Source organism: Corvus cornix, chromosome 26, assembly GCF_000738735.6.
Source record: "Corvus cornix cornix isolate S_Up_H32 chromosome 26, ASM73873v5, whole genome shotgun sequence".
In the NCBI taxonomy this organism is placed as follows: domain Eukaryota; kingdom Metazoa; phylum Chordata; class Aves; order Passeriformes; family Corvidae; genus Corvus; species Corvus cornix.
Window position 1 is genome coordinate 5,518,072 of NC_046354.1, and position 12,179 is coordinate 5,530,250.

The window sequence follows — 12,179 nt, forward strand, 5'->3', positions numbered from 1 at the left end:
GCAGGCCTGGGCCCCTAGGGTACATCACCGTGTCCCACAGCCATAGGGAGGAGGAGGAGAGAAGATCCAGCAGGCAGGAATTGTGCAGCAAAATTGATTTATTTAATTATTTTACAAACTCTATTTTATAGACTTTTTTTTCATAGTCTAATTGGACAAAGGATCAGCCACCCCTTGGGGTGATTGGCTAAAATCCTAAAACATCCATTGTCAAAATATTTTTCTACTGTACCATAAACAAGACTTCTCAAGGTTGCAGGTGTTTGGCTGTTTACATAACTCTGCTACGTCTTCTGTGAGAGAGAAAAGTCTCTCACGGACTTAGAAAATAGCAAGAAAATCCTTTCTAGCAGCATTTTTGTATCCACAAAGCCCAACTAAAAAGGTTGCTAGATGTAAAAAACATTACTTGGGAGATGACTAATCTTGCAAGAAAGTTTTCTGCACTTGACTGTGCTCACGTGTCAGTTGGTTTAGTTTGGTTTTCCCCCTTCCATGAGTTTCACACTGGACCCAACACAACCTCATTGTACCCTGAGCATCACTGTCTGCCTGGCCTTAAAATAGAGCTGAGTGACCTGCCCGGCTCAGGCTGCTCTGCCTGCAGCCATTTAGGGATGTCAGTGGTCCCTGAGCCAGCAGTTTCTCGTGCTGCAGCACAGTTCATGTCAGGGAGAAGGCCCAGGGTGCTCTGCACCTGCCTGGGATGGGGCATCCCCCGAGTGGTGGAAACAGGCCGGGTTTACGTACTTGTCCCGATGCTTTCTTGGCCTCACTGCATTTTTATCTTGGATCTTCTGAGCCCACTGTGGTTTAGTGATTTAGTAGCCCTTAATTACAACCTCTACAAGAGAGGGCACCTCCCCCAGCTACCCAGCTCACACCCACAGAGTCCACTGGGAAAGAGCCATGAGCATCCCTGTTGTGCACAACTCGGGATCTTGATTTCTCTAGTTTTACACTCCAAAGTATGAATATTGTCGCTAGAAGGATTTGTCTTAGCCTTTCCTTGGGGCAGTTTTTGGTTAGTAGCACGCAGAGTTAGTACCTTGTTGTCGTTGCCCAAGTGCACCCCCTGATGCCGTGTCTGCCCCGCAGCTGCCCCTGGGCCGGCAGTGCGTGGAGCATTACCGGCTGCTCAACCGCTACTGCGTCTTCTCCCACGACGAGATGATCTGTAAAATGGCTTCCAAAGCAGATGTCCTGGACGTTGTGGTGGCATCTACAGTCCAGAAAGACATGGCTATTATGATTGAAGAGGAGAAGAGGTTACGTGAGAAGGTTGATAAACTGGTGAGTTATAAGAAATAATGGTTTGGGTGGGAAGGGACTTTAAAGGTCATCTTGTTTCATCCCCTGCCATGGGCAGGGACACTTTCCACTAGACCAGGTTGTTCCCAGCCCTATCCAACCTGGCCTTGAACATTTTGAGAGATGGAATTCATTACAATGAATGAAGTAACAGTTGAAACAGTGATATGAGAACATGCTGGTTTTTGTACCAGGGTGTCAGAGGCTTAGAGGTACATAGTCCCTTCCTAAGTTGTGGATTTCAGAGGACTACCTGGGTAAAGAATCATTGATCATGCACCTTATTTTAGTACCTGCCCTTTAATGTTGTTCAGAATGTCACTTTTAAGGTAATATTTGTACTTTCAGTAATATTGCCAGAAAAGCTGATTTTTCATTAACCAAGATTTCTGTCTACCTGGCGTTAATATCTTATATCTAAACTTCATTGTTCTTTCGATAAATTTACCTTCTGATGTTCTAGCTTGGAATAACCACCTCTTTGTAACAGTCACTTCTTCATTAGGCTTTGGTGTAACACTCTTGCAGGGAGTGACTGACTCAGAGAGGGTGACGTTTGAGCTGTTCCCTGATGATGAGCGACAGTGCCTGAAGTGTAAAACCACCTGCTTCATGTCAGCAGTTTATTGTCCCTGCAAACCTGGGTTGTTGGTGTGCTTGTACCATGTCGAGGACCTCTGCTCCTGTCCCACCTACAAATACAAACTGGGGTAAGCTTGAGGTAGTAACTAACACCATGATCTGGAGATAGTATTGTCTGTGCAGATACTGTGGTTTGGTAATCTCTGCTGCCAGTGGGGCTGGTCTCTGTTTCTGTTTCAGCCCTTTGCAAATCCAGTGCCCCCACAACAATGGGACTGTTTTGTGCTCACACACAAAGCCTCTTCAGCATTCAGCTCTTCTTGCTCTAGAATGGCAAAAATTGCTGGCTAAGTTAGTTTGCATTTTTATTTATAGCAACCAGGTCATTGTCCCTTAGATCCAGTCCTTGCCAAGGAGTATTGTTTTGCTCTTTGGAGCTTTTCCTTCCCGTTGTTAACTTTCCCGTGCTGTTTAGTACGTTTTTGTCCTGTATGAATGTAGCTTGCTCTAAGACAGTTTCACAATTCCGTAATTGTCCTGCAGAAATTGCCTTTTCAAGCAATTGCAGCAATGAAACTGTCTCAAAAGGAGCATGGTGTGGTTGTAAGGTCTTAATTGTTTAACCCTGAGTGCACAGCAGCTTATTTCTCTGTTGTATGGACCAACACATCTTAGAAGTACAAAATGATTTGGGGCTGGAAGGGGCCTTAAAGCTCATCTCATTCCATCCATGCCATGGGCAGAGACAGGCTGTTCCAGTAGTCCAGGTTGCTCCAAGCCCCATCCAACCTGGGTCCTCATCTTGGTGCCCCTCCTTCCACCCTCCTGCTGCCCCGCAGTGTTGCTGGAGGTTTGAGGTGTGTGCTGCCCGTAGGTACCGCTACACCCTGGAGGAGCTGTACCCGATGATGAACGCGCTGAAGATGCGCGCGGAGTCCTACAACGAGTGGGCTTCCAACGTCAACGAGGCCCTGGAGGCAAAGATCAACAACAAAAAAAGTGAGTATCTTACCTGCTGCCTGTAGCACATAATTCAAAAGGGACTTTTCTTTTCAGTTTTTAGTTTCTGAACCGTAGCAACTTTTTTCTTCTGTTACAATCAAAATAAATCATTTATCACTTCATGTTTTAAAGTAAATATTTGAGCTGTTACAGTCCCAGAAATGATGCTAAGCTGTCTCTGTGACAAGACTGTAAATCACTTTGACACAAAATATAGCTGAAGTAGAAACAGAAATACATTTAACAGGTTGTGTTTCTAAGCCTTACCATGGAAAATGCATCACAAAGGGAGACTTCTTAATGTCTTTTCCAACAGGTCTCATCAGTTTTAAGGCTTTGATAGAAGAATCAGAAATGAAAAAGTTCCCAGACAACGACCTGCTGCGACACCTCCGGCTGGTGACGCAGGACGCAGACAAGTGTGCCTCAGTGGCCCAGCAGCTGTTGAATGGCAAGAGACAGACCAGGTAAGTACCACTCCATGTCTGCAGCAAAATTGGGGCATCAGAGATGGATGTCAGTAGCCACTGATGGATGCTAGTGCTCTGCAAGACTTAAAAATTAAAAGAATCTTTGTCTCCTCAGCAGAGCCATCTTTGACAGGGAGATTCGGTTTTACTACATATAATAAGTTGAACATCCTTGGTTTTCAAATCTCTTCTTCCTCTGTGTTTGACAGTTAATCTGTAAATTCATTCCAGTGTTCCCTGAAAAGGCAAAAATGGTGTGGTATGTCCAGACAAAGTAACACTCTGCAAGATACAGTCCCCTTGTCTTTGTGCTATGGGCACTGTAAATCTGCCCACAGTACAGGTGATATTGTGTTCATTACCCTCTGTGTTGTGGAAAAACAAAGTGCCTTAACTCCCTGAGCTGCTGCTGGTGGGAATGTTGTATGAGAGCTCTGAAAAAATACTTGCTCTTTACATTGAATCTTTTAGATGGGTTATTTGCTCAGGGGATTTGAGGATAGGGCAGAGTTTGGGTAACATGTTCTTTGTGAACTGCCTGCCTGGTCTTGCTGGCACTCTGTGTCTGAAATGAGTTGAAAAGAGCCAGAACAGAAGGCCAAGGCTGGTTCTCCTCATTGCACAAATCTAGTTATGCCTGTATAGATGTAAGAGCCTTTCTCTCGGGATTCATGAATTGTCATCTTCTGTTGTGTCATTCTTCACCCATAGATCCCAGACTGGTTTGGGTTGGAAGGGACTCATCCCATTCCACCCCCTGCCATGGCCAGGGACACCTTCCACTGTCCCAAATTGCTCCAAGCCCCCTCCAACCTGGCCTTGGACACTTCCAGGGATGGGACAGCCATAACTGCTCTGGGCAGCCTGTGCCAAGGCCTCACCACCCTCACAGGGAAGAATTCCTTCCCACTGTCCCATCTAACCCTGCCCTCCTTCAGCTGAAAGCCATTGATCAGGGCACCCAGACTCACCATGGGTACACTGAGCCTTGCGGGATGGTGGTTTCTAAGAAAATGTTGGGTTTATGTATGTGGAGGACAGTATTGCTCATGTCCAACAATCTTACGTGTGAATTACTTCATAAAAAATTGTCATTTGTCCCATCTGGAGAATTTTCACTCATTTCTGCTTCTTTGAACAACATGGTGTTTATTGGAGCAGTTGCCTTTTGTGCTGGTAGTGATGCCTTTTCCTGGTCTTAAAATCAAGAGTCAAACACGGTTAGAAGGGGGAAAGGACATTTTACCTTGGTATTTATTTTAAGGATCCTTAGGTGAGCACGTCCAGGTCATATGCACCGAAATGCACCCCGCCAAAATGCCCACCCAAAAAGATCTGGTATAACATTCTAGGTGTTACTAATTAGCAGATCTATCAAAGATTCCCCAGTGAGAGGCTCGAGTGAGCCTCGCTCCCCAAGGAGCCTTCCCCTGGATGGTTCTATCTTGGTTTACAGAATGTGTTCTGGAGAGGACCTTGGGGTCTGGGGCACACTGATCCTCAGCTACGAAGCTTCTAAAATGTTGAGTCTCTCAGCTTGACAAACAAGTCCAAGAATGTAGGGAAAAAGCACTGAGAGTACAGAAGTTGTAAAAAAGGTATAACAGGGGTATAAAAGAAAAGGCAAAAAATCTTCATGGCATCAGTAGAACTGCACACGTGTGGTTCCTGCATGTCAGCTGCCTCACCAGGACTCGTGTAGCTCATCACTCCTGCGTTCTTGCAGTACTTTGAAGGCTGGCTTGGAAGGACTTTGGGGGTGGAACGTTCTGCTGTCACACTTAGACGTGATTCTTGTCTTCCTTTGTGGTGATCCCTGTGTAAGTCTTTGTAGTAGGAACTTGATAAAAATTCACCTTTGCTGTCTTGCACACACAGGAGGATGAAGCCTCTGTCACAGCAACATAAAAATATTGCAACAAGGAATGAGAAATTCACAGGCATGACTTCTGCCAGATAGGGGATTTCCAGCCCAGAGACTTGAGGCACCATCATCGAAGGACTTGTCCACTTCTGATCTCCTCCTTCATTTGGTGTTGAGCCATCTCTTCTTCTGGCATCCCCAGTCTGTGTTCTCCTATCACTGGTGCTTTTCAGGTCTCCCAGTGCTGAACTAGGAGCAGCAGCCAGTCCATTCCCAGCTTCTCTGTGCCAGATGAGTCCTTCCTGCACTGAATGTGTCCCTGACTTTGTTTGACCTGGGGAGAGCTGGGAGCAATTTTTATCTTCATCTCCTTGACTAGGTGTGTTCTTTTGTGAGCATGAGAGGCTCCCAGCCTCCCTCACAGCTGGGCCTGCCAGCTCCTGCAGCATCCCAGACTGGGACAAGTAATTCACCCAGTGCTGCTGCTGTACACAGTGTCAAGGCACTGCTTGCATTGAGATTCTTATTTGCTCTAGAAGAGGTTTTAGTCCTTCTTGCACCATTTCTCCTTGGATCTTTTTTGGCATGTTTCTGGAGAAAGTCCAGTTTCATGTCTTCATAATTTTTAAGTTTTAAAACCCATGTTAATTGATTTTTTTTTCCTTACAAGATTGAAGTGGGGGATGCTCATAACTTCTGGAGAAAGAAATAAAGAAGAGAATTATCTGCTTAAAATCTTCATACATGTTACATCACATGCAGATTCATGTGCCTGAAGCTCCCATCTGCAGGCTGATGGACAGCCTCCATCACGCCGTGTGCCAGGTGTTGGTTAGGAAGGATTGTGGATTCTGCCTAAAATTTGGTTTGTGCTTTTGGCAAACTTTCCATTATGGACTGACCATTTCGGTCTGATTCTGAGTTTGGAAGAGGCATGCAGGGGACTTCTCTACTGTGGGAAGGCCGTCCCTGTCAGTCACAGCAGTCAGTGACACCGGAGGATCTCCTCCAGTACAGCAAACACAGCAGTTGGTGGGGAGAAGACCAGGGGAGATGGTAATAAATCATAGTAAATCCTGTGACTCCTGCTCACCAGCTTCTCTGCAGTACCTGAAGAGGTGCAAACAGGCTGTACATCCCTATTTCCTCTGGGTGCTGAGGGATTAAACCCTCACAGATGCTGGCTGGGAGATGTTCTGTGAACATCTGAATGGGGCCAGAGTCCAGTGTGGCCCGCGTTCTCCTGGCAGTGGAAGGCAGCAGTGTTCCTGCCCTGTTGCCATGTTTTTCCTGTCTTTTTCCCTTCCTTCTCTGTTCCTTAGAGTCTCTGAGAATTTGTGCTTGGAGACCTTTGTGATTAATAACCCTGGATGGACATGGGTTGGGCTTCTGTCAATGGTTTTTCTTAGGCTCATGTAATTTCTGGTTTTCAAAACATCTTGTGTCAGCTTTGCCATTTAGATATGTGTGTGTATATGTACATAAATATTTATGTATTTCAAAACTTGTGCCTTTTCTTGGAAGAGACTGTAGGGCTTCCTCAAAAACCAGTAGAACAAAGCAGACTGTAAAGAAACCTGTGTTGTACCTGAGGCTTTGAATTCATTTTATTGTTCAGCTGACTGGGGTTTGGAACTCCCAGTGAGATCCTGTGTATCCGTTAAAAATACCTATTTTTAACACGGAATGGTAAATTAAAATTTATTTTATAGTGTTCACATTCCAGTCATGCTGGCATATCCTGCTGGGCTGTTCTCCTCTTTTGTATAAATAACGTGCTGTGGATTCAGTTGGAGCCAGCATTGTAAGGGATCTTTCCTTTTCTGTTCAGGGTTCTCAGACCTCATTAATACTGGCTTGAGTTTAGAAAGCTTTTAATATTGGGCAATTTGTTAACACTTATAAGCCACTCATTTGATACAAAGCTTTTAGATAAAAATAAAAACGCTGATTTCAGTGTAGAGAGGATTTTTCAGAAGTGCCTACACAACCTGTCAATATAAAACCCATTCAGAACTGGGATTTGTTCTCTTTTGGTGTGGGCATGGGCAGAGCTGACTACAATAGCTACTGCAACATAACTGAATAGTTTATCCACAGTTGCTTTGTGTTCTGGAAAAAAAGCTTAATTTTTTTCCATAATAACCAGTGCCCTTCCAAGGCTGAGTAGTTGTTCCAGAATCCTGTTTAATATGAGTGTTTCAACAATAGCTCGTTCTGCAGTGGCAGACTGAGGTTTCCCATGTGTGTGAGCCCTGGGCTGCTTGGGTGCTTGTGAATATTCTCTTATCCCTGAAGAAGGCCTGGCTGACACGAAATCCTAAGCAGATGTCAGGGAATCAAAAAATCACAGAATGGGTTGGGTGGGAAGGGACCTTAAACCTCATCTTGTTCCACTCCCCGCAGGGACACCTTCCACTAGAGCAGGTTGCTCCAATCCCTGTCCAGCCTGGCCTCGATGTTGAGAGTTCTGGTTTTTATGTTTTTCAGTGCTAACCAAGAAAGCTGAACGGTGTCATTGCAGGTACCGCTCCGGGGGAGGGAAGTGTCAGAACCAGCTGACGGTGAACGAGCTGCGGCTGTTCGTGAGGCAGCTCTATGCCCTGCCCTGTGTCCTCAGCCAGACACCACTGCTCAAGGTAACCTGGGAAAGCCTCGGGAAGGGAGCCAGGACCATTTACAGAGTGATGGGTTTGCACTGCATTCATCTGCCATGTCACTGTTTGCTCCAAGAATTAATACCTGGGCACTGGCAGGCTGGGCTGACTTGTGCACATGGGATGCTGAAGAAAGGAGCTCTGAGCAGCTGCTGTTCGTGGTCAGCAGAGTTTTATACTGCACAGGCAAATCAAACCATTCATGTTGTATGAAGGATTGCAGGAGGAGGAGCAGGATGACCTTGGTAACTACAAGTTAAGAGTTTGGGGTCAGTTAACTGGTCTGCTCTTACGAGTAAAGCCAGGTTAATCTGAGAGCCTTCAAACTCCCCGCTGCTCTGAGGGGACAGCTCTATCGTTCTTACCACTTTCCTTCGTTAACCCAGAATCAGTTTTCTCAGTCTTGTAATTAGATCCCTCTTTGTGCTCTCAAGCCACATTCCAGGAAACCCCCCAGATAACTCCAGCCAAACCCAGCCCAGGCTGCCCAAATCCTCTCTCTATCAGAGTACCTGCTTCTGGCAGGAGTCAGGTCATTGTGGATCCCACAACCACCAGCTGTGCTAGTTCTGTGCTCCCCAGATGATCAGCCCTCAGGCAAACTGAAAGCAATTCAAAATCTTGTTTCAGAATTTGCCAAAATGTTCCATATCACACTGAGGGGCAATTAAAAAAAAAAAATCTGTGCATCTGCAATTCCTGTCTTAAAGGAGAAGGGCTTTGCATATTTGTGACACTTGAAACCAGGAGGTGGCTGTGTCCAGCTCTTGAACTGTGCCTCAAGTATCCACCCAGCACTGAGACACCAGACAGTGCCATGTAAATGAGTGGGAATAAACCAGTTCAACTCAGCTTTGACTGCTGCTTTGGAAGCTTTATCAGCCCTGCAGTGTGTGGATCAGATTTGATACAGTCCTATTTACAGTTATTTGTTTATAGCACTGAAGCTGTGAAGTTTTCTTGGTGGTTGAAAAGCAGAAATTTGGAAATGCCAGACATGCAAACAGTTCCTCTCCATCTGGCATTCCTGAACAGGAAAATAACAAACACATATGGTCGGGGTGTTCCTTTGTATCATCCTCAACAAGCCTCAATTATATGTAGTTGTGCAAATTAGGCCGTTAATATAAATGACCAACATTACTGGAGATGGGTTCACAATTCAGTCTGTCTCTAAAAAATGTTTTATTCCATCCTGGGGGAGGTTGCCCACCATGGGAAACAGCCTCACTGGCAAAATGCCAAGGTGTCAGCTGTGAGGGAAGAACTTCCTGCAGGAACAGCATTTCAGGCAGCACTGGGAGTCCTGGCGGGTTGCTTCATACAGAATAATCCCAGCCTTCACTGTGGGATTGCTCTGGACTGTGCTTTGTCCTGGGGAAAGTGCAAACAGCCCCAGAGATACCTTTTGGGGTAATGAGCTGCTGAGTGCCTGGAGAGAGAGAAGGTGTTGCCCTGCATGAGAGAGTAAAATGCCTGTGGCTCACTGAGACCATAGGGTGCAGCTCAAAAGCCGTAGCAGTACAGCAAGAATGACCCCCTGAACCTCTGTGCCCTTCTCAGTGTTTTTCAAAGCCTTCATAATGCTCACCTTGCTGTTCCTCAGCTGCCTGAACCATTCCAAAACAAAGCCAGACAGCAGCACCCATGGGAACACTCAATTTCCCTTTACATCCTTTCTGTTCCTCGAGCCCTCTGTCTGACGCCTCTGGGACTGGAATTGCCTTGTTCTGGGATACTCAAGCTTGTGGCCATGTTACATATGACAAGGTGCTGGCCCAGTACTGTGTGTTGAAGACACTACTGCAGTGTTCCTGCCCTCGGGATAATTTGCCATGTGCACTGTGTGTGTTGCAGTGCGGGGTTTGCCAGGACCCTGTGCTCCCGTCGTTAACCCTGCGCTTCCATGGTTAAGTGACTTAGCAGAGGACTTTCATCTGATGTATTGTTGCATTTGTGTATTTCAGGATCTCCTTGACCGTGTGGAAGCTTTCCAACAGCAAAGCCAAAAGCTCCTTTCCGAAGAGATGCCCAGTGCTGCAGAGCTGCAGGAGCTGCTGGACGTCAGCTTCGACTTCGACGTGGACCTGCCCCAGCTGGCGGAGCTGCGGACACGGCTGGAGCAGGCCCGCTGGCTGGAGGACGTGCAGCTGGCCTGCTCAGAGCAGAGCTCCCTCACTCTGGATGACATGAGGCGCCTCATAGACTCCGGGGTGGGGCTCGCGCCCTACCCGGCCGTTGAGAAGGCGATGGCCAAGCTGCAGGAGCTCCTCACCGTGTCCGAGCACTGGGATGACAAAGCCAGGAACCTGATAAAGGCCAGGTAGAGCTAAATCTTAGTGTTGTATTTTGTAGTTCCATGAGTTGTTTCAGATGGAAATGCCCTGACTCCTGGAGGGGCTCCCCTTTGTTCATCCAGTTCCCAGCATGAAGGCAAAGCTTGTGGCAGCCAGAAGGGACAGGGCTGGAGGAGGGGCATGAGGGATGGAGTGGTTTCAGGTGTCACGGTTGCCTTGCAGTGAGTGTGTTGCTCGACCATCTTGTGCAAATTCTCCTTTTGCCACAGAGAAGGGGTTTAAGATGCCTCTTCCTTCTTTTGCACCTTCCCCTCCCCGCTGTCGGGCTGGAGGACACGTGTCCAGATAAAGCTCAGATAGGTACCACCAGTGGGTAAAATTTCATAGTCCATAGGGATCCATGTAGGACTATTTCTAACTAACAAGGAGGAGATTTTTCCAGATTAGTTGGTGCAGGGAGGAAGGAAACAAGCCAAATACATCCTTACTAAGAAAAATTTTCTTGTGGTTTTTACCTTCTGATTTATAAAGTAAAACAGGGAAGAGCCCAGTGTACTTAAAATTTAGGAAGGTGGCACAAACTTATGTTCCAGGTTTCTTCCCTCAAGATTCTTTTTTTTTTTTTAAATTTTGTCATAGTTGGAGTATTGGAGCATTTCTTACCCCCTACTAACCACAGTGTTTTAAGATAACTTCATATAGCACTTTGCTGACTAAGCTTGGGTTTAACATTCGATAGGGAGCTCTGTTGTGTTCGTAACGCTCTAAAACCTCAGAATCAAACTGGGAAATACAGAAAACCCAATTTCAGGTTTTTAACCTAATGCAGACTCTCTCAGCTGGTGCTTGTCTGGGGTTTGGTGGGTGTTTGTCATTCAAAAGTTAATAAAAGGTAAACCTTCCTTAAGTCCAAATGTGAGAACATTTCTAGCAGGAGTCCAGAGTAAGCAAACAGATATTTCTAAACCTGCCCTGCTCCTGACGCCCCAGCTCTGCTGGGTGCAGCCAGTACTGAATGTAACATCATTATTTGGTGTGGCCCTCTGATTTTAATAACCCAGCTGAGTGGAAGAGCCCCTCAGTAAGCAGCATCTCACTTCTGGGCTGTTGTGTTCCCCCAGGCCCCGGCAGTCCCTGAGCAGCCTGGCAGCAGCAGTGAAGGAACTGGAGGAGATCCCAGCCTACCTCCCGAATGGAGCAGCGCTGAAGGACGCAGTGCAGAAGGCCAAGGACTGGCTGCAGGAGGTGGAGGCTCTGCAGGTACGTGAGCCTGGCTGCTGGGGAGGGACAGTGACCCTGCTCATGTCACCAGAGTCACCCCACACCCCATCCATGCTCCGGTGTCACACTGATTCCGAGCACCCGCTGTGGGACATTGGTTACGCTCACTGCCCTGATTCCTGCTTCTCTTTCTGATCTGTATTCCTTCACCTTTGCAGCTAACTGCCTGCAATAAAATCTATAAAAGAGCTATTAGCAAAAATCTAAAGTTAGAAAGTTACTGCATTATGGAACTTCACCTTCAGGTCACTTTTACTCAGTTGCTCAGTAACAGCTCCCTGTTAATCACATTTTTGTGTACTACACTGAGGTACAGAGTGGTGATACAGATGTAGTTCCTGGCTCAGCCTTGCAAATGCTCAAGCCAGGGGTCAGTGGGACTGTCCAGATCAAACCAGGGTGGCACTGGGGATAGCCCTGATTTCACATTTTGGTATAAGTTGCCAAATATTTTCATTTGTCCTCATTTTTTTTCTGATCTAACTTAGGGGTATTTTCAGGCCCCTCTGGCCTAAATCGGGCTTTTAATAAAAAGTTACTTTGAGCTTTTATTAAAAAAACTAATTTTCCCATACTTAAATATTTTGAAGGAATAAAATTCATGTAATACTGACTTCCACTTGAGGGCTGTCTTGAAAGCACTTGAGCGATTTTTTTTCTTGGCGTTTGCTAACTTCTTGGTCTGGACTCTAAAATTCTGCCTCTTGAATATGGG

At 46.3% G+C, this 12,179-nt stretch overlaps 1 protein-coding gene across 1 annotated transcript in view; it reads left to right on the forward strand.

The window, feature by feature from the left end:
• Nucleotides 1-12,179, forward strand: part of KDM5B (lysine demethylase 5B) — a 55,732-nt gene that overhangs the window by 33,212 nt on the left and 10,341 nt on the right. The window contains exons 14-20 of the mRNA XM_039565231.1: nucleotides 1,099-1,293; nucleotides 1,840-2,021; nucleotides 2,768-2,892; nucleotides 3,212-3,362; nucleotides 7,754-7,868; nucleotides 9,854-10,209; nucleotides 11,305-11,443. Of these exons, the coding sequence (XP_039421165.1) occupies nucleotides 1,099-1,293; nucleotides 1,840-2,021; nucleotides 2,768-2,892; nucleotides 3,212-3,362; nucleotides 7,754-7,868; nucleotides 9,854-10,209; nucleotides 11,305-11,443 (1,263 nt within the window). The remainder of the gene's footprint in view (nucleotides 1-1,098; nucleotides 1,294-1,839; nucleotides 2,022-2,767; nucleotides 2,893-3,211; nucleotides 3,363-7,753; nucleotides 7,869-9,853; nucleotides 10,210-11,304; nucleotides 11,444-12,179) is intronic.